We start from the raw sequence: 22907 nt of genomic DNA on the forward strand, positions 1-22907 counted from the left end.
GGTTCAATAGTTGTTTTAGGAGTCTTCTTCTTGCAAGTGTCTCTGGGGCAATATCTGCAAAAACTTGTAGCTTTATTTCTCCGAATTTTACACAGCTTCTTCCAGATGTTTTCTCTATCTTTGTAATGATGGAAACGCACTATCACATCTCTTGGGGTTTTTGATGTTACTCTTTGGGACCTCCTTATCATATGCACTCTGTTTCCTTTTAGCTGTTCAGTCTCTGCTCTCCCTATTATTGGATTAAATAAATTCCTCATCTTTTCTGGTAGATCTTCTCCTTGAGAAACCTCTAGTGAACCCCGAATCCTCAGATTGTTTCCCCTCTCTTGACTTTCCTGATCCTCCAATTTATATGAGAGCACTCCCTGTTCTCTTCTCATTTCTTCCATTTGCCCTTTTAATTTACTAATTATTTGATCTTGTTTCTCCAAATTTCTTTGTTCTACTCTTGACAAAATTTGTCCTATATCCTTATGTAATACCGCCATGTCGCTGTTTATGGAACTTTCCAATTTTGCAAACATCTCTGCAATTTTTAATTTTGTGGGCATTTGCTGCTTTTTCGATCTTTTTCCTATTTAAATTTCTGCGTCTGTGACTTCTGGGTCTTATCCATTGCTCTGAAAGATAATCTTGTTTGATCTTCAATGCCGCTTACTTCTCCTTGTCCCTCAGGGACTAAGTCCTCTGGGCTTTTCTCCTGTAAAGGCATGTACCTCTTTATTGTGCTTGTATTTAGGCTCGGTTGGGGAGTTTTTGTACCTCCTCCTTTAGCTGATCTGCTCTTCATCTTTTCAATGCTATTCTGTATCTTCTGGCGGAATTATATTATCAGAAAAATTAATCCAGCTTTTCCTGGGTCCCTTTTTGTTAATTTTCTGAGAGTTATAGTCCATCTGCTACTTGCTTGGCGACCCCTTAACCAATAAATACTTTTCACCAACCTCTGAGACCTATTATTCTTTTCACCAACCTCTGAGACCTTCTATTGTTTCAGTAACGTTAGACACAGTCTTAACTACACGGGATTTACCGCCTCCCAGGGCAACTCACCCTCTCCGCCTTCAAGCTGCTTCCTCCAACTTCACCTCTGGCACCAGGGTACTGGGCTTTGATCTTCCAGGGTCTCCAGAGGTGCCTCTGGTGTCGGGGTCACCCTCCACAGGATCATACATTGTCCTCCGGTTACTCCAAGCTCTGAGACTCCCCTCCTCCAACACACAACTGGTCGTGTGGTCACTCCCGGTGTCTCACACTCCTTCGCTGGACCTTTCCTCCCCCTCAGCTGCATAGCGGCTCACTGGTCTCCCTCTGCTCCAGGACCTTGGCCCCCAGGGATGCTCCGGGCCAGGCGCACAAAGCCTCTCTGGACAGGAATCCCCTTGGACGTTTGCAGGGTGAGTTGGTAGGTGCTTATCTTACTGGCATTGTACAGCGGGTGTCAGGAGCTCCTTGCACCTACCACCTCTGAGCGCCATGTTTGCACCATGCCCCCTCTGCTCTCCTCTCTTTGTCATTTGTAACCATCTTTCCCCGATAATCCTTTATTGGGCCAATATGCTCTGATCTTACTATTGATATATTTTAAAATGTTTTGGGGATTTTTTTTTCTCACCTCTGCTATGCATCTCTCTTGGTTATTTGCCCTGATAGCACTCTTACATTTGTGATTGTATTACTTTTAGTGTAGGAATGCCAACGATGACCCATCAACCTTATATTTTTTTAAAGAACATTTTTGTTTTTTATATGCCTTTTTACAGTAAAGTTTAGCCACCCAGGTTTAACCTTGGCTCTTTTACATTTAGAGTACACTGGCTAATGCCATTATTTTTTATTAATCTTAAAGCATGCCCAATTTCCTCAGTGTTCAATGTTTCTGGAATTTGATCCCATTTAATATCATGTAGTATGCAGCACAATTTAGCAAAGTTGGATCTTTTGAAACGAAGTGTCCTCACCCTCTTTCTCCTTTTCCTATGATTTACACTGAATGTAATTACTCTGTGATTTCTGTTTCCGAAGTTATCCCTTAATTCCACATCTGTGATTAGATCTGTGCTGTTTTTAATTAATTGATCTAGCAGACCATTTTTTGTAGTTTGGGTATCCACCAATTGACACATGAAGTTTTCCTGCAAGATATTTAGGAAATGGTGAGCATTAAATGAATGAGCAGTTCTGTATGCCCAGTCAACATCTGGATAATTGAAGTCCCCCCATTATAATGACATTGCCCTGCCTTGCTGCCATTCTTAACTGTGACAGTAGGTCAGACTCCTCCTCATCCTTAAGGTTAGGGAGCTTGTAACACATGCCCAATACTGTATGTTTTGTATTTTTGCTTCCCTTTGATGTTCCAGCCTCACGGATTCCAGCTTCTCCCTTGGCCCATTAGCAGTGTTGTCCCATGTGTTCGCTGGCAAGTCATTCTTTAGATACATGCACACCCCACCCCCTCTTCTTCTTTCCCTGTCAGTTTGATAAAGGAGTACCCCTGGACAGTCACAAGCCAGTCATGTGAGCTGTCAAACCAAGGTTCTTATATTTCCATGAAATTGAAATCCTTCTCGTGCATCAGTAGCTCTATTGCTTCCATTTTGTTAGCTAGACTTCTAGCATTTGTGCACATACCTCTTAGTTTTGTATGGGTGCATATTATTTTCTCTTTTGTTCTGAGCTTGCAGTTGGGTTCTGCCAACCTATAAAGCTTGAATTTTGGTACTCTAGTTGCACGACTGATGTCACCCATTGTGGCAACCACTGACCTTTGCTCACTTCTGGCTATAGTTTCTTCTTATTCCCCCCCCCCCCCCCCCCACCACCACCACCACTACCTAGTTTCTTCCATCTTTTTTGCCATCACCTCTCCCAAAAGAGCGCCACCTTCCCCATTTCGGTGCATTCTTCTGTCCCTGCTGTAGAGACGGTAACGGACCGAAAAGTCAGCCCAGTTCTCCATTAAACCAAACCCCTCCTTCCTGCACCAGTTCCTCTGCCACTTGTTACGTTCCTTAAGTTCCTACTGCCTCTATGGTCTTTCTTGAGATGCAGGCGGTATTTCTGAAAGTACTGCCTTAGAGGTCCTTTTCTTCAATATAGCCCCTAGGTCCCTGAAATAGTTTTGTAGGACTCTCCATCTTCCGCTTACTTTTTTATTTCAATAGGTTGTTATTAAACATTTGTAAAATAGAACAATAACAAGCGTACAAAAATCAAGTATCTGATGGCAATTATTCAGATACACAGTAACTTTAGACTCAGTATTTGGTCATTATAAAAGATATTTATAGTATGGGTGATTCCATAAGTGAGGGGACTTCTTTATGGGGAAGAGTGCTCTCCCTCCCAAATAATGGGAGGGGGTTAGTTCCGAATATTAAATTTATATGGGTAGGAAATGGACAAATTGTTCGGTTAAGGATATATAAACTCAATGGTCAAAGATAGGAGGAATACCATTCATGCCAGGGGTGCCGTAGTTTAGACACGTGGTTATAGGCCATTATAAGTTCATAAGAACAGTGGAGTTGGGTTAGATCTATTACTTCCAAAAGTGTTGGGGGGATGGGGTTTTTCCATTTTTTTTTTTGTGATATTTAGTCTTGCTGCCAAAAGGATATTTAAGATTGTATGTTGTGACTTAGGAGGGTAAGATCAGTATCAAGAGATGGTAGTGTTAGGCAAAGAGTAGAGGGTATTGATGTGTGGCAACCTCAGATATTAAGTTAAATATGGATGACCAGTATGATGTCAGTTTATTGCATCCCCAAAATATCTGCTTTTTGGCAACAGTTTCTCCAGCAGTGATTAGCCAGAGATGCACTTAAGCAAACAATTCTGTCTGGAGTCATATACCAACGTTGGGCTATTTTAACAGAAAGTTCCCATAATATGCAACAGCAAGTCACATTATATGTGGATTTACTAGCCTTAATCCATTGAACATCAGTGTAGGTTTTGCCTAGATCAACGTCCCAATCTTGAAGGAAAACGGTTTTGTGAAAGTTGCATTTTTTGTTAGTGTAAAAGGTTGTGATGCCTTTTTGACGTGATGTAGGCTCTTTGAGGAAGGCCCTTGGGAGGTTGAGGAATTTTACATGGCCAATCTGATAGAATTGACAAATAGTGGGTTGTACGTACTGTATATAGTAGAATGTGTCTTGGTTTGTTAATAGGAATTGCTTTTGGAGGGACTTGAAGGATTTAGGGATATTTTCGAAAAGGTCATTGATGTAAGATATACCTTTGGAAATCCAATTGGAGTAGGATATATTGTCTACAAATTGATATAGATGATGCTTGGCTCAAGCTCCAAGCACTATAATTAGGAGTGCAGGGGGAAGAGCAAGTGTCAACTAAACTATTCTCAGCTCTTACACAGCAGAGCACACCACAACTTGCAGCCCTGTGTCTCTTTTGCTCTATCCATCTACACTGGCAGAAAGAATTAGCCCACAACTAACCGCAGCTATTCTGGGGAGGAAGACTAGAACAGTAGTTGGTGTGTGTTGTTGTGGACTTGTGTTTTTATAAACAATGTCACACATTGCACATTGTCATTCCAAACACCAGACACCAACAGTCACTACTCTAGTCACTGTCCCCAGAATATCTGGTGGGTGGGTCTGGGCTCAGTCTTCCTCCAGTGTGAAAGGCAGAGAAATAGAGCAGAAGAGGTGCAGGGCTTGAAGACTAGTTGGCAGAGCTGCAGAATGAAGAGGGTGAGGTAGATTGACTGCTGTGCTGTAGATCCTCTATGGAAATACCCATCAATTGGGCTTCAGCCTGGTGTGGAGCTACAGCACAAACAGAAAAAGACATGTCCTTTGCAAGCTTCTGCACTGTTTTAAACAGGATCATGTTCTGTGTGCCATGGGGGTTTCAAGAAGGATGATCAACCTCTGGTGTTAATTCTTTAAAGTTTCCCCTGTTTTCTTCCCTGGAAAACTTTACTGATATATTGATTAAAATGCATAGTTTATGCTGCATCCAGCAGCTCCCAGGTAAGTATAATTTAAAAAAAAATAAAAATCCCCAATTTTTTTTTTTTTTAAGTAACTATACAATCATCCAAATTGCAGTGCAATGTGGTTAGCCACCAAAGAAATTAACCGTATTTTCCGGCGTATAAGGCGACTGGGTGTATAAGACGACCCCCTAATTTTCCAGTTAAAACATAGGTTTTGGGCTATACTCGCCGTATAAGACTACCCCCCTTCCAAGGCAACACCTTTTTAAAAAATCAGATTTTTTTCATTGAAATGGTTTAATGGTACTTAAAATCCTTCAAAATCCTCATGTTCATCCTCTGACATCATAAGTTCATGAATGATATCTTGTGATACATTTGTAAGACCGTCATCATATGGATCAAATTCCAAATCAGATGGTTACCGCTGAATGTGCGGTAATACGGTAGCTTCGGCTACATACAGTATATATACAGCCCGCTGGATGTGCAGTGTTGTACATACAGTATACCGCACTGAGCCAAGCTGGCTCAAAACAAATGTCCCTATGACAGACAGATTAATCTGTCAGCCCGCTGGATGTGTGGTATATACAGTATACTGAATATATACCACTGTGGTATATATAGTATACTGAGCCAAGCTGTTTCAAAACGTACCGGTACATCCCTACAGTAATCAGACCGCTGGATGTGTGTATGTACAGTAGCTTAGGCTACATACAGTATACGCTGGGCCAATCACGGCGAGCAATGTTTTCTACTAATGAATACAAAGCCTGCTCAGATTGGCTGAGGTTGTGCCATCATCAGCCCACCTCTCTGACTCGGCCATACCGAGCAGGCTTTGTATTCATTAGTAGAATACATCACTCGTCGTGATTGGCCCAGTGTATACTGTATGTAGCCGCAGCTACTGTACATACACGCATCCAGCGGGCTGATTACAGTAGGGATGTACCGGTACATTTTGAAACAGCTTGGCTCAGCGCAATATACTGTATATACCGCACATCCAGCGGGCTGACAGATTAATCTGTCATAGGGACATTTGTTTTGAGCCAGCTTGGCTCAGCACGGTATACTGTATGTACAGTATTACCACACATCCAGCCAGCTTGACCCAAACTAACTCAAGGTTCACATTTTATACCCCGCGTATAAGATGACCCCCAATTTTTGGGGTATATTTTTAAGTATAAAAAGTAGTCTTATACGCCAGAAAATACTGTAAGTATATTTTGGAGTCAATTCATAATAGAATTCATAATAGTACCTTTATCACATTCCAAAATCAAAAAGAAGAAACACGACTTACACATTGAATTTTTCAAATACCTTTTTTTGTGATCTATAATAACGGCCCAGTCATGTTTGCTACTCCATCTCTCTTGAAGAATTACAGGACTCAGTGCAACATAAGATGACTACATATTTGTCATTTTTTTACAATTCCTTTAGGCTCCAACAATTCAATCATTCCTATGGGCCAAATACAAGAAATGTGGAACATTTTAAATTTAGTTGAAAACTGATTTACTGACAATCTGCAATGTGGACTAACCGATTTAATTAAATTTGTCCATGGTTTATACTACATACCAGAGAGACTCCATAAAGTGGACCTTTAAATATGCAAACAGCCTTTGATGCCACAATATTCGTGCTATTTCATGTTTTGGAATTGCACTCAAAATCTTTCATTAGGAATACTGTTTACTGTAGCCATGATATTACCTTTCATTCATTTGGTAAATTATGCTTTACCAAAATACAAGATAAAATGGGTTGTTGTATATAATACTTACCACAAATGAGCATGGTCTTTCTGCACATTCTTAACAAGGTTGGTAATTGTATACTTTGGATATGGCAGCTGTTTTGTTTAAAAACATTTTTTCTTCTCTCCAGAACAAAAGGCTGGGAGCTTTGAATAAGTTCAAGGCAAAATCTCGCTCAGTTCTCCTTGCCACTGATGTTGCAAGTCGTGGACTTGATATTCCACATGTGGATGTTGTGATAAATTTTGACATTCCGACACACTCTAAGGTGAGTTTAAAGCTCAGGCAATCTAGCCGACCTTGCGGTAAGTGATTCCATCAAGGCAAGAACAATTACGTATAAGTGGCTATTTTCATTGTAATGGTATTTTGAATTGTGTATGCAGAATAGGATTCTATAATCCTAGCAAGTGACCTGTTATTTATTCGTCAAATAATATTGACATGTTTTGGATGTGTCAGACTTAAAGTGGTTGTAAACCTTTACACATACCCAGTGAAATGTCAGATGATACACAGAGATGAAACGAATTCACCTACATAGGTTATGTCTGTTTATAGTCTTCTCTTCAGCCATTCAGAGTGCAGAATGTTTACAGCTTGTCTGAACTTTTCAGAAAGCAGGGAGCAGACAGCTGTTCTGTCATTAGACCTTCTGCAGAGTGAGGAGGGCTGAGAGTTATTTGCGGTGTAAGGTGCCTGCACTCCTTTGAGTAAGGGATTTTTTTGTTCCAAATCTTGTGTAGAAAAGAATAGCTGAATCTTGGCTTAGCAAAAAGTTGAAACCTATTTAGGGCACTGAGGTGTTCTGCGTTTTGAGGAGGTAGAAGCCCCTGAAGGAAGAGATTTTGGAACTTTCTGCTGTGGAAAAAGGACCTTTCCACTAGTGACATCTATGATGAATTTGTCAATGCCTACCTCATTAGTGCTTTTTGCCCTTTTTCAGTAGGAAACCTTTCCAGTTTGTTGCTCTGCCATTAAACCCTCTTCTGTGCACCCAGAGTATTCACAAAGATACTTGCACCACTACGTACCCTTTTAAGAACTCAGGACATTCAAGTAACTGGGTTCCAAGATGACCACCTTCTGAAGGACTCTCCTCCCTTCCAAATATCTGCCATCAGTCCACAGCATTATTCAAGATACTTCAGGCTTTTGGTTTTATCAGCTTTCAAAAATCTATTCTCCAAACTTTCCTTCACCTCAAGTACTTGGGTCTTGTGGACACAGCCCAAGCAAAAGTCTTTACTTCCAGAAAACCCATCACTCTCAGATCTCATGCTCAGATATTAAGACCAAGGAGACATCCCTCTGTGAGATTCTCCATGAGAGTTCTGGCCTTTTTTGGAGGCTGTCCCCTTCTCTCAGTTCCACTAAAGGCCTCTTTAGCACAACATCCTGATGGCTTGGAACATACACGCTCTCTCCCTTGCCACCCCTATGCTTCTCTCCAGGGAAAGGAACCTCTCTAGCTTGGTGGATTTCCAATCCAGCATTCACAATGAAAGTAAATCTGCTTCACCTATGGATAGTAATAACAGTTTCCAGTATCTTAGGCTGGGGAGAAGTGTTCCAGTCTCTCACATTTCAAGGAATATGGTCACTAAAGGAAGCCAAGCTCCCTATCAACATCCCGAGAAAGCAGTGAAAGGGGGGAGTGGGGGGGATGTCCCTTCCCACTGCTTGCAAAAGCAATCCAGTGGCTAATTATCTGCTACAAATGCTTTTACATGAAAGCTGACCGCCAGCTGAAAAAAAACAATACCAGGATGATGCCTGTAACTGCAGGCATCATCCTGATATAACCACACAAGAATAGACCACATCTTCATGACCGCTAGCTCCTCCCCCCGGCTCTTAGCTTCTGATATCATCCCCATTCCCTGGTCAGACCATAGCGTTGCACTCACTTCCATCGCCTCTTTGGCACCATCCCATCCTGATTCCTCTTGGATCATCAACCATAACCTGTTAGCAAATCCGACACATTGTTCAGATATCGAAGCCGCTCTTAAAGATTATCTAGCTCTAAACAAGACCCCAGATATTTTCCCTCTCCTACTTTGGGAAGCTCATAAACCAGTTCTACGCTGGTACTGCATTAGCAAAGCGTCTTTTTTTTAACCATCTCCCGCTCGCCCGCCATATAGTAATATGACGGGCGCAAGGTGGTTCTCTCTTTTTGGGAGGACGTCATATGACATCCTCCCAGTCTCACTGTGCATGCATGGCTCAGGGAGCGCACAGCGCGCCTATCGGCGATGCACTGTGTCCCTCGGACACAGCGGATCACCGATCATGGAAAGAGCCGAAGATGTCGGCTCAGTCATGTAATCAGCTGTGTCCAATCACAGCTGATCACATGTAAACAGGGAAATACCGGTTATCGGCATTTCTCTCCTCTTGAGCTGTCACATTGACAGCTCGAGAGGAGAGGAGAGCCGGTAATCGGCTTTCCGCGGAGGGGACATGTACACTAATCATCAGGGCACTGATGATCGGTGTGCCCTGATGATCAGTGTAGCCCCAGCAGTGCCACCTGTCAGTATCCATCAGTGCCTTATGTCAGTGCTCATCAGTGCCTCATGCCAGTGCCTATCAGTGCCACATATCAGTGCCCATCTGAGCTGCCTTTCAGTGCCACCTGTTAGTGCTGCCAGTCAGTGCCACCTATCAGTGCCGCCTATCAGTGCCATGTATTAGTGCTGCCTTTCAGTGCCCATCAGTGATGCCTGTCAATGCCCATTAGTGTCACCTACCAGTGCCTCCTCATCAGTGCCACCTATCAGTGTCCATCAGTGCAGCCTCATTAGCGCACATCAGTGAAGGAGAAAAATCACTTATTTACAAAATTTTATAACAAAAACTAAGAAAAAACATTTTTTTTTCAAAATTTTCAGTGGTTTTTGGTTTAAGAAAAAATAAAAAACCCAGAGGTGATTAAATGCCACCAAAATAAAGCTCTGTCACAAAAAAATGATAAAAATTGCATATGGGTACAGTGTTGCATGACCGCTCAATTGTCATTCAAAGTGTGACAGCGCTGAAAGCTGGAAATTGGCAAGGGCAGGAAGGGGTATAAGTGCCCTGTAGGCTAGTGGTTAAACAAAGAGAAAAGACAACAATGCCACCTTTTTGAACAAACTTATAGCCAATCCCATCAAGCCTTCCAGGCGACCCCTTCCCCAGCCAACCGAGAAGCCCTAGATCGGTCTCAACTGGCCCTTGATCTTCTCACAGATCAAGCGGAGCTATCACTCCGTAGATCCCGACATAAATACTATACAAAAGCGAATAAACCGGGTACCTTTTTAGCTCTCTCGCTTCGCAGGCTTGATCAGATCACCAGACCTATCCTATTACGTACCTCATCTAGCAACCTCACTAGCAATCTGGAATGCATTTTACAAGTCTTCCACAAACATCTGTCACAACTCTACTCTTCCTCTACACCCTTTGACCCATCCCAGGCTGACACTTTTAGCATCCCTCTCCTTTCCGAAGTTATTGGCCCACCAGTTAACAGCTTTAGAACAGCCAATTACCCCAGCTGAAACCTTAAACGCTATTAAATACTTAAAACCCCGTAAGCGCCCAGGGCCAGATGGCTTTTCTGCCACCTATTACAAAAAATTCGCCCACCCCCTAACGCCAGTCCTTACTATTGCTTTCAATGCCATACTATCGGGCCATACCTTCAACCCAGAAACACTACAGGCCAACATCTCTATGATCCCAAAACCTAATTCTTATGACACACAGTGGTCCAATTACAGGCCAATCTCTCTTCTCAATATAGATATCAAACTGCTAGCAAAAATTCTTTCCATGCGCTTCAACTCGTGTATAGGATCCCTGATCCACAACGATCAAGTGGGCTTCATTCCAACTCGACAAGCTGGCGACATCAGACGCGCAACCCTTTTAGCACAGTTAGCTAGATCCCGCAATATTCCCGCCTGTTTCTTGTCCCTAGACATCCGTAAGGCATTTGACACAGTTTCGTGGCCCTATTTGCACTAAATCCTGCACCGATGGGGCTTTGGCCCTCACTTCCTATCCTGGATCTTTTCACTATACCGTGAGCCCTTAGCCACAATTAAATACCTAGGACATAGGTCTGCTCAATTTCCAATCTCCCGCGGCACCAGGCAGGGCTGCCCGTTATCCCCCTACTTTTCGCCTTGGCCATAGAACCATTGGCCCTTCTAGTTAGGGCTAATCCGGATGTCCGTGGCCTTGAGATTGGTGGCTCTCATCATAAATTGTCTTTTTGCGGATGATGTTCTACTCTCTCACTTCTCCTCTGATATCTTCTCCTCTCCTCTGGCTCCTTGAACAGTTTGGCTCACTTTCTGGCCTCCTAAATAATCCCCAGAAATCAGTAGCACTTAATATATCCCTACCCCCTAGAGATCTGGCCCATTTGAAACTGATCCTCCCGTTTTCCTGGTCACAGCACTCTATTCCTTTCCTTGGTATAAAACGGACTCCCAAATTATGAGATCTATACGCTGCCAACTATGCACCTATGTTAACCCATCTCACAGCCCTTATGACCAAATGGTCTTCTTTACCACTTGCTTGGCTGGGTAGGATAGCCGTCGTGAAGATGTCAATTCTTCCCAAAATTGTATATCTAATAATATCTATTTAGAATTCTTCCAACCTCGGTAGCTAAACATTATCTTCGTGTCTTACAGCGCCGCATTTTTTCCTACATATGGGGCTCCGGTCGCCCCCGAATACCTCGCTCAACCCTGTATCGTCCCAAAACTTGCAGCGGTCTTGGTCTCCCCGATGTTAGTAAATACTATCAGGCGGCACACCTAGCACAGTTACCCAAGTACCACGTGACCCACGAAATCCCTCAATGGGTTGTCCTCGAATCTATAGATTGTGACCCCCTGTCCACCTTTTATGGTTAAGACCTGTAGACCGTCGCTCGCTAACAAACCCCATCACATCTCACTTTGTCACTCTGGGATAAACTGAAATCCCGGACCGACCATTTCCTGCTAAGGAATAAATTTAAATCTTTCGCCTCATTGCGCGAGACACATGGCCTTCCAGCTTCCGAAATATTCAGATACTTGCAATTGCAACACTTTTACGTTCCATACACTACAACAACCAGCCAGACCAACCTTATGTCTCCCTTTGAGCGGGCTTGTCACAAAGACCCCCATAGACGAGGCCTCATCTCATGCTTGTACTCCCTTCTAACAACCTCAGCCACCATGTCTTCTCCTTCATACACCCGTAAATGGGAGGCAGACCTTGGCCGACAATTGGGACAATATATGGTCTAATACCAAATCGTCCATACCATATTTAGTAGCTCTAGAAACCAATTATAAAGTCTTAACCCGCTAGTACTTGGTCCCAGCGAGAATTGCAAAGTACGCACCAAACTACTCCCCCCGCTTGCTTTCGAGGCTGTGTAGACCCAGGTACACATTGTTATTGTTACACATTGTAGGTACACATTGTTATCTTTGTTATTTTGTCAAGACTTAGCGCAAAAACGCTTCAGCCAGACCCCGTCACAGCTCTGCTCAATTTACGCCCCCCCCCCCCCCCCCCCCGGGTCACCAATTCACAATTCAAACTTATCCTGCAAGTTACCACAGCAGCCAAACAGGTCATAGACAAATCTTGGAAATGATTTTTATTCTTATACAGGATTTATATAGCGCCAACGGTTTGCTCAGCGCTTTACATTATTAGTGGGAGACAATACAGTAACAATACAGTTCAATACAAGAGGGATTTGAGGGCCCTGCTCCTTGGAGCTTACAATCTAGGAGGGAGGGGTTAATGGTACAATAGGTAATAACTGTTGGGAATGGAGTGGTTGGAAGAGTAGAGGATTCCAGTATTAGCAGAGGGCGGGATAGGCTTCCCTGAAGAGAGAGGTTTTCAGTGATCGCCTAAAGGTAAGTAGAGTAGGCGATAATCTGATAGATTGTGGTAGGGAGTTCCAGAGGATGGGGGACTCCCTGGAGAAGTCCTTGAGACTAGCATGGGAGGAGGAGATAAGGGAGCTAGAGAGTAGGAGGTCTTGCGAGGAGCAGAGAGTACGGTTTGGGTGATATTTAGAGACAAGATCGGTTGTGTAATTTGGGGCAGTGTTGTAGACAGCATTATATGTCATTGTTAGTGTTTTGAATTTTATCCGTTGGGCAACTGGAAGTCAGTGGAGGGATTGGCAGAGAAGGGTGGCAGATACAGAACGGTTAGTAAGGTGGATGAGTCTGGCAGCAGCATTCATGATAGACTAGAGTGGGGATAGCCTGCGATGAGGTAGGCCAATGAGGAGGGAGTTACAATAGTCGAGGCAAGGGAAATCTCTCTCCCTAAGTATCGTAGTTGTTAAAAATAGAGTTACACAGGCTATGATTCACGCTTAAGTGGAAGCTACAATTTTAGACACTATCCCTAAATTCTTGAGTGTTTGGAACCCATGGGTTGAGTGTTTTCTCCCGTCAAACTTCGACGACTCACTTCTTACTCCATGATAAACCTCCTTACTTTATGCTACCCTGGTACCATCTTATACCTGTGCCACACATTATTCCATCTCTTGTAACTATTTGTGAAGTCATTCTCTTCCCCCTCCCATTCTCACTTTCCTCCGGACCTTCCCTACTTGTTTCCCCTCCTCATCCTCCCCCTCCCCCCCCCCCTCCCCCTCCTGCTTTCCCTTTTTTCTTTTCCCCTATGACGCCTCTCCATATGCCATCCTGCATAATTTGAGGTCCACATGTTCCGATCCCCTTGTACAGCATTGGAGAGTATGTTTTTCCTTCTTTTCAAAATTCTGCTTGTAATTACGTACAATGTTTTTGTTCACCTTCTGCCATTTGTAACGCCAAACTGTTGTACCAGCATTTTCCTCCTCTCCCCTCCCTTGTATAGACATAAATACCGCGGATACTGTTGTCTATGACCTTATGTCTGCGAAATGTCTTTTACCTTTGTAGTTTCCGTTTGTTAAAATGACAATAAAATATTTGAACAAGGAGGCCAAACACATGAGACCAAAAACGAAGCAGTCTCGGGCATGACCACCAGATATGCAATACATCATCACGATGGCCACAACCCCGAAAGCATCAATTACTGCAGGCAGGGTTTGCCTGGGCCAAACGAGCCGAAACCCAATACCAACAAAACAATACTTTGTATGCCGCCTCCAGCGTGGTCATATTAAATGAACATTTAGCTATAAGAGACCAGGCCCTATTCCAGTCCTCCAGATCCACAATTACCCCCAAGTCGCGCTCCCACTGAACAACATATGAAAGAGAAGTATGCATCGTGCGCCTGTTCAAAGCTGCATAAAGAAGAGAAATAAGGCCCGGGGTGCCCGGACGCTGTTGGCAAAGTAGTTCAAAGGCAGATTTCTGGTACAGGACAGCAGAAGTGCTCCGCAATAATATCAACCAATGCCGCAATTGAAGGTAATGAAAAAATTCCGCCGGAGCATCCCGTGACTCCCGAAGAAAATTCCATGTAGGGAAGGGACGAGAAGTCAAAAAGTGTCACACCTGCGAAAAACCGTTGGCCATCCACCAAGGAAACGCCCTTGGTTGATCTAAACCCGGTGGGTGGTTAGTAATTGGAAGCAAAGGCAAGAAAGGTGACAGGCCACTGGAGTAACGTACCAAGTCCCACACTTGTAAGCCATGGAGCAAAATCGGACTCAGTGCTGTAGGGGGCAGGGGGAAGCTATAGAAGTGTCAATATCACAATAGGGGCACAATTAGGTAGTTCCAGCAGGACCCAGAGAGGAACGTCTGAGGAAGCATGCAACATAGACAGAGGGGCAATCTGGATCGCCTGATAATACTTAGTTACATTAGGTACCCAAAGACCACCCTGGAGTCTATGAACAAAAAGCGTAGTTCTGGAGACTCTTATCTGGGCTGATAAACCCCCCAGCCCTAAACGCATAATCTTCGCCTGAATCAACTGAAGAAAATGAGGAGGAACCAGCACTGGGTGGGTGCGAAAATAGTATAATAATTTCGGCAAGATGGTCATTTTCACTTAATTAACCCGTCCTATCCAAGACAGGTGCGGAAATTGCCAAGAATGCATAAGAGAGGACACAGAGCGAAGCAATGGATTATAATTTTCAGCAAACAGTGAGTCATAGGTGGGGGTCAAGCGAATGCCTAGGTATTCAAGAGAAAAAGAAGCCCATTTGTAAAGGAAGTGGGACTGTAGGCGCGAAACCAAATCTGAGGCCAAGGTAATATTAAGCGCAACAGTCTTATCCAAATTAATACGGAGACCCGAAATCAAAGAGAAGCGCTCAAGAACCTGTTGCAAATTTGGAAACGTCGTCAGGGGATTAGTGAGAGTCAAGAGGGCATAGTCTGCAAAAAGGTTCAACTTGAACTCCTGTCCCGCATATGGAACACCCGATACATTACAATCAGTCCGGAGCGCCAAAGCCAGCGGCTCAAGCGCCAGAACAAAGAGCGCCGGAGACAGGGGGCAGCCCTGTCTCGTCCCTCGCCAAATAGGAAAGGGATCTGAGAAATACCCAGCGTACTTAATGGAAGCCGAAGGGGAAGAATACAAGGCTTGAATCCAAGAAAGAATAGAATCCCCAAAACCCCGAGACAGTACAAACCACAGATATTCCCAAAATAGAGATTCAAAGGCTTTATATATGTCTAAGCACATTGGACCACCTTACGAACGTTATCACCCTTCTGCCTCCCAGGGACAAAACCTACTTGGTCCCTGTGGACCAGACTACGCAAATATTTGATACGAAAACTAAGAATCTTGCCCAATATCTTCAGGTCTTCATTAAGAAGAGAAATGGGCCGGAAAGGCCCATGCACATCATCGGTCATTTTAGGAATCATGGAGATATGAGCTCTAAGCGCATCCGGAGAGGGCAAAGAGCCCTGTCGTAACTCATTAAAATAGCCAAGAAGGGCGCTAACAGGGTTGCAGATTTCTTATAATGGAGGCCGGAAAAGCCGTCGGGACCTGGGGCCGCAGTGGACCATAGAGATTTGATAGCTTGGAACACTTCCGATACAGTGTCACCGGAGTTGAGGGCCATCTGTGCTGCTTCGGATAATCCAGGAAGTTGGAGGTCTTGGAAGAATACCTCTGCCTGAGCCACAGGGAAGGGATCTAGTTTAGCGTAAAGGCGCAAAAGGAAGTCTGCGAAACGGGAGACAATCTGCTGGGGATTAGAAGTACAGCCATCTGCGGGAAGTTGCAATCGGATCGATTTATGGGGTTTCCCCAAAGAATTGAGTTTCCTGGCCAGCATCAGACTCTGCTTATTAGCACAGGAATAAAATTTGTGTTTGGTCCAACGCAGGGCCCGTTCTGCCTCCGAAGAGGCGAGTAGGTCCAACTCGGCTGCCAGAGCATCCCGTGCGCATTTATGGGCTGCGGATGGGAATGACTTCCGACGAGCATATACAGAGGCCAGTAGAGAATGAAGCTCCAAAAGTCGGCGCCCCCACTTCCGAACCGCCGCCAGCTGTATAACATGACCCCACACTGTGGCTTTATGCGCCTCCCACAGGGGCACTGCCGAAGAGACAGATCCCGAGTTTTCCGTGAAGTATGTGCATAAGAAAGATTCTATTTGTTGGCAGGTAACCCGAGTGGTCAATAAAGAATCATTAACCACTTGAGCTCCTGAGGATTTACCCCCCTTAATGACCAGGCCTCTTTTTGCTACTCGGCGCTGCACTAATTCAACTGATAATTGCGCGGTCATGCAATGCTACACCCAAACGAAATTTACGTCCTTTTTTTCACACAAATAGAGCTTTCTTTCGGTGTAATTTGATCATCTGTGCGCTTTTTATTTTTCACGCTATAAACAAAAAAAGACCAAAAATTTTGAAGAAAAACAATATTTTTTACTTTTCAGCTATAAAAAATATATAGTAAATTCAAATTTGGTTATAAATTTAGGCCAAAATGTACTCTGCTACATGTTTTTGGTAAAAAAAATCCCAATAAGTGTATATTGATTTGCTTTGTGTGGAAGTTATAGCGTCTACAAACTATGGTATAAATACTGCAATTTACGACATTTTTCTGCTATACAGCGCTGCGCTAGTTTAATGGACAATTGTGCGGTCATGCAATACGGTACATAAATGAAATTTACATCCTTTTTTTCCCCACAAATTGAGCTTTCTTTCGGTGGTATTTGATCGCCTGTGCGGTTTTTATTTTTTGCGCTATAAAAAAAAGGCTGACAATTTTGAGGGAAAAAAAACAATATTTTGGACTTTTTGCTATAAAACATGTCCAGTAAAAAAAAAAATGCAAAAATCAAATTTAGTCATAAATTTCTGCCAAAATACATTTTGCGACATGTCTTTGCTAAAAAAAATCCCAATACGTGTAAATTTAATTGGTTTACGTGAAAGTTATAGCGTTTACAAATGGTGGGAAAGATACTGGGATTTTTAATTTTTTTTATATTAATAATGGCGGCGATCAGCGACTTATGGTGGCAATCAGCGACTTATGGTGGGACTGCGGGACTGTGGCGGACATTTTGACACTGGGGGGGAACTGACTTGGGGTCATTGACATCCCCAGTGACACCAATACAGTGATCAGTGAAAAAAAACCCACTGATACTGTACTAATGTCACTGGGGAGGAAGGGGTTAACATATTTAGAGTTTACTGTTTAAGGGGAGTGTTTTACTAGGGGGCGGGGGTGTGTGCTGGACGGGGGGAGGGAGGGGGGAGCTGATCGAGGGAGAGAAATTCTTCTCTCTCTCTTCAGCTTGTTGGGGGAACGGTCACAGAGCAGGCTGTGTGTAAACAATGCAGCTCTGCTCTGTGTCAGTGATAACAGCACATCGCGGGAAAACGGCCGGTAAAAACCGGCCGTGACCCGGCGGCTGACACCCGCTGCGGACAGGCCTCACGCGCGCCCTCTACCTGTTTTGAGGAGGTCCGTTTTAAAACGTCGTTTTGCCTACGAGCGCTGCCCTGCCGCCGTTTATAGGCGGTGGCTGGGCGGCATGTGGTTAATGCACCAGTGAAAGGGGCGCCGTACCGACCCAGAAAGGGCCAGGAGGAGTACCAGGGGATCATGGTCCAACCAGGGTGAGGAGGGAATGGCTATCTGCCTGACCAAGGGAACCTGCTGAACATGCATGAATCTACAATCTGGTCAATTCTACAAAAACTGTCATGAGGGTTGGAATAGAATGTAAAGTCGCGCTCAGTTGGGTGAAGTTCCTTCCAGACGTCCGCCAGCCACTCCGTCCGCATGAGAGAGCGCATACATTCCTCTAGCACTAAGTCGTGAGACGGAGCCGCCCCCGGGCCTATCCAATGTGAAATCCAAGGTAACATTTGAATCTCCCAAAAGAAGAAGACGACCCTTGGAGTGTCGGGAAACAATGGTGCAAAGATGAGAAAAGAATTTATGCTGAAAGCGATTGGGTGCATAGTAAGAGACAAAAGTAACCTCCTGATCCCAGAGGGTGCCCTGCAGAAGCAAATACCTGCCCGTGGGGTCCACTATATTCCGAGCACAGATAAAAGGAAGATTGCATTTGAAAACTATCAGTACACCCCGGCATTTCTCAGGAGCCGAGGCTGTGTAAAAGGTGGGATAATGAGGCGAAAGATACCGTGGCGCAGAGGACTGAGAAAACCTGGTCTCCTGTAAACGTACCAGGTAAATTTGTTGTGATTTGAGGTGATGAAAAACTTTAGCCCGCTTCTGAGGTAAATTGAAGCCTTGAACATTTTGTTAGTGTACTTTCAGAAGGGGTGAGGCCATGGCGGTGTCAGCACAGCACGCGCAGCAGAAAAAGCATAGGTCGGCCAACAATTTCCACTCCCAATGATGGTTGGACCATGGCGTCCCAAAACCCTGCACTAAAAAAAAAAAAAAAGAAGAAAACAAAACAAAGGAAAAAAAGAAACTGACACAAGAAGTATATGCAACAGTACAAACGTGTCATGCCAATGGTGACATGCATCCTCCTACACCTGAAGGATACCAGTTGGGGGTGGCTCTACCACCGGACACATGGCTGCAAATGAAAACATCAAAAACATGAGCCCTCAGAGGGAAAAAAGGCAATAAACACAATATAATGGAGTCCCAGAAGTAAGAACATCCGCGGTAACCTCCCCATAGAAACCCAGCTAAACTCCCGAATTTCACGCGAAAGCCGGTCGGCCAGTTTGGAGGTAGCGGAGGACAATTCCGACTGAAGCATGGACTTGAAGCGGCGCAGGAGCTCAGCATCCCTCAGACCTGGGGTGGAAGACTGCAAGGATGCCTCTGATGCCAGGTCATCTTCATCTTTGGGATCCAGCCCACCCTCTGGTATCGGCGGTGGACCCTAAATTGAGGCCGCGGCTTCATTCGCAGCCTCCGGTGGGTAGGCCGCAAAATCCGGAGCGGCCTGCCGGGCGCTGGAGGAGGGGGCGGCCGCTGTTTATTTGCCCATTTGAGGCACCAGGGGTCAGGAGGAGTTGAAGGTAAGGCCAAACCCATTACCCCCCCCGAGGGCTAAAAATTGGTCAAAGTGCCGGTGGCCGAGCAGCAGGCTTAAATTGCAGCCATTCTTGAAGCTGCTCATGAGCGCCCCCCAAAAATTAAATGTATTTTTAACCTGCACAGGCACATTATATATATATATATATATATATATATATATATATTTATATATATGTGTATGTAATATATATATGTGTATGTAATATATATATGTGTATGTAATATATATATGTGTATGTAATATATATATATATGTATGTAATATATATATATATATATTTCTCATCCTAGTGTTATATTATAAATCGTGCAGTTTTTGATGTTTTATTTGATGGTTTATAGACTGTTTTGTAGGAATGTTGTAAAATGGTAGTGGTTACCATGCCGGCACCCCAGCGAGGGAGGTGTGGTATCTATTATATATTTGCCTTAGGTTCATATAGGGCTGCATATATCATAAAATAATATATATAGACGCTGTTGTAAACACTTAATTTATAATTATATATATTGCTATAAATCATTGCAGTTATTAAACATTAACTGTATACAGCACATGAGGGTCTTCAAGAATATGGCTCCTGTATGCCACTTTATTAACCAATGGCAAATGACAGGATGATTAGAACATTAAATAGTTCATATTATGTTGAGATAATGGGGTGTCTGATGTATGAGGTACATTTTTGATTTTTATGTAAATATTGTTGGTATATTAATGTATCAATATGTTTCTTTATTGTAACTCATTCTGTGCATGGAACAAAATGGTGCAGAAGCATCAGTATATAATGCATAAGAGCTGCGTCTCATCCAATCATTCCCCCTGATGACTGGTGGCGTAACGTGTAGGGGAAGGGCTTTGACGTCACAACGTTCGATGGTTCCATACTGACACCAGCAGGCAATTTTTGGTTTTTCACCACTGAAAAAAATCCGGAAGACACGTTTTGTGCACAAAGCAATTTATATACATAGTATATGTGAGTGCATTACTTTTATTATTAAAACCGTTTTAAAAGGATGATACACTATGATTTGATTCATTCCTCTATATCCGCATTTCTCAACCAGGGTGCCTTCAGGCTTCTTCAGGGGTGTCTTGGCAAAAAGCCAAAAATTTGTATACAAGCCAGCAGGTGGATCAGTCTTGCCTGTTAACACACAAAACCACAAGTTTTCATTGTGCACTTTTATGACCTAGCTGCCAGCATCCTAATAACCAATGACATCATCAGTTGATAAGGAGGATGTTGGGTGCATGCACATCATCCTTGTTTGGCCCTCCCCTGCCCTTCTCTGTCAGCACTGGGGTCACATTAGCAGATTGAGGGAGAGAAAATGAGACACCCACTGGAATACTAGTCAGTACCAGTGTGCAAAGGTGTATTTGCTTTGGAAGAATAAATCGCCTCTAATGCTGTGTGTCTTGGCTGTGTGTAGAATAGGTTTTTACATTTTAGATTGGGGTGTCTTGAGATTATCCATAATTTTAAAGGGTGCCTTGACTGAAAAAAGGTTGAGAAACGCTGCTCTATATCAACCACCGTGGAAAGGGAGCCCCTTGATTGAGTGGAGGAGGACCCCAAACAGCAAAATACCATCCCGTCCATACTTTGGCCCAATTAAAGGGACACAAGTGGTATATGGCCTTACTTAAAGCGGAGCTCCACCCAAAAGGGGAAGTTTACTTTAAGGACTGCTCCCTCGCTCCCCATTAAGGATTGGCACCTTTGAGGGGCGGGGGGAGTGGGTACCCGAATTTGACAGGTACTCTCTCCCACTTCTGGTCCAATTGCTTAGGCGAACGGGGGCAGAAGGTGTCCTCCCTTCCTGTAGTCTTTTGGGACACGTGACAGGTCCCAGAAGACTACAGGACCATTCATGAAGCGCATGCGCAGTGGGTACCCGGCTGTGAAGCCTCAAGCTGTCACAGCCGGTTGCTCACACTGAAGTTGCCAGCCTCCTGGAATACAGAACGATGATAAAACTAACTGCGGGGGACACACCGAGGGACAGGTAAGTGGCAGTTTTTGTAGCTGCTGACTTTTATTTTTTGATAGGGTGAGTTGAACTCTGCTTTAACGGTTTGGTCATATACTTGAGGAGAGAGCACAACTGGTTGGGGAGCACACAAATACAAGTTTTATCACACAAAAAATCAAATGAAAGGCACGAGATGACAATTATATGGACACTGTTCTTGGAAATTGATATTGGTTGATTCACTTATTTTATTGTCATATTTGTTTGAGATAAATAGTAGCAATTTGTGTGCATATATTATTTACTTTGAGCATTTATAAGTGAAGCACGGCACAATTTGGTAAATAGTATGTGTTGAATGATGACTGGCTTTATTCTGAAATAATTTTCAGTTCAAGTAGTGGACCCTGTAATTTCCTGCCTTAATGACAAAGTTTTTTTTTTTTCTTGGGATATAGGTGCAATAACCTTGCTTATCTCTAATGAAGTGAATTGGATGAAGTAGATGGACTTGTCATTTTTTCAGTCTGTTCCACATTCTTCTGATTGCTCCTTATTGTAGAAATATTCCCTGCAGTGATTACAGGTACTCTTCACAGCACTGAATGCTGTGGAGGGTTAACTTCCTCAACTTTAAGGCTCTTTGCACACAGGGTGGTCTGATGCAGTGTGTTTCTCCTGGCATTTGTGTGCTGAACTGTCTCTCCTGGGGAAGGACACACTGCACCTAGACAGACCTGTGTGTAGGGGGCCTAAGGGCTCATTTATTCTGACACTGTCAAAACCTGTGTTTTTGGTGTGGTCAGTTTTCCTGTTTAGACCCTGACATTGATTAGACCCTCTAATCGCCCCCTTTTTTTTCTGCCTATTATTGTTTTTTTCCTCCCACATCGTGCCTACAGCGCACATCTTAGCCAAGATGGCGACCAGAGCAGCCGCACAGACCTGAGCTCCGGTCACCTACATTGCCACCCACCTCCACTGGCACCAGCCACCGCTGACAGCTGCCAGGGATCCCCCCCGACCCTCCGTGCTCCTGGAGGGGGAGGGAGTAGTGCCGCCAGAGCCCACACCTGCTGCAGCCCGGAGCGGGGCCTCCCGCATGGCCCAAGATACAGCAATCCGCCAGGCCAGCGGGCGGCCGGCAGCCACCGGGATCCCCCTGACCCTCCGTGCTCTTGGAGGGGGGAGCGGTGCCACCGTAGCCCCCACCGCACAGCCCGGAGCTCTGATACAGCGCCAGGCGGAGCGGGGCCTCCCGCGCAGCCTAGGACACCGCAAGCCGCCGGGCCCTGGGAACCATTGGCCTAGCACAAACCACCACCGCCCACACAGCAGCAGGGAGGAGACCACCCTAAGGCCCCATAAGCCTCCAACAGCCCGCCGCAGCGCCAGACCCATCAAGGCCTGCCGCAGCCTACAGCGCACAATCCGGCCGCCCACTGGTCTCCTGCCGCCCCAATAAAGACAGAGGGACCAGAAGCGAGCCTACTTCCACACCGCCGAACCCAGCAGACGTCCCCAGCCTGGTGAGGCCTACCATCACCCTCCACAACGCAACCCGGACCTGCTGAGCCCATCGGACGATCTCGACCTGGTGAGGCCTTACACCTACCCCTCCAAACGTC

General features: G+C 44.5%; 1 protein-coding gene across 1 annotated transcript in view; it reads left to right on the forward strand.

Moving 5' to 3' along the window:
* Nucleotides 1-22907, forward strand: part of DDX47 (DEAD-box helicase 47) — a gene marked incomplete at its 5' end in the record, with an annotated part of 196184 nt that overhangs the window by 91712 nt on the left and 81565 nt on the right. The window contains one exon of the mRNA XM_089659240.1: nt 6887-7024. Within this exon, the coding sequence (XP_089515366.1) occupies nt 6887-7024 (138 nt within the window). The remainder of the gene's footprint in view (nt 1-6886; nt 7025-22907) is intronic.

The sequence above is a fragment of the Staurois parvus genome, unplaced genomic scaffold, assembly GCF_062004578.1.
Source record: "Staurois parvus isolate SC_StPar_1 unplaced genomic scaffold, SC_StPar_1.0 ptg001139l, whole genome shotgun sequence".
NCBI lineage: Eukaryota > Metazoa > Chordata > Amphibia > Anura > Ranidae > Staurois > Staurois parvus.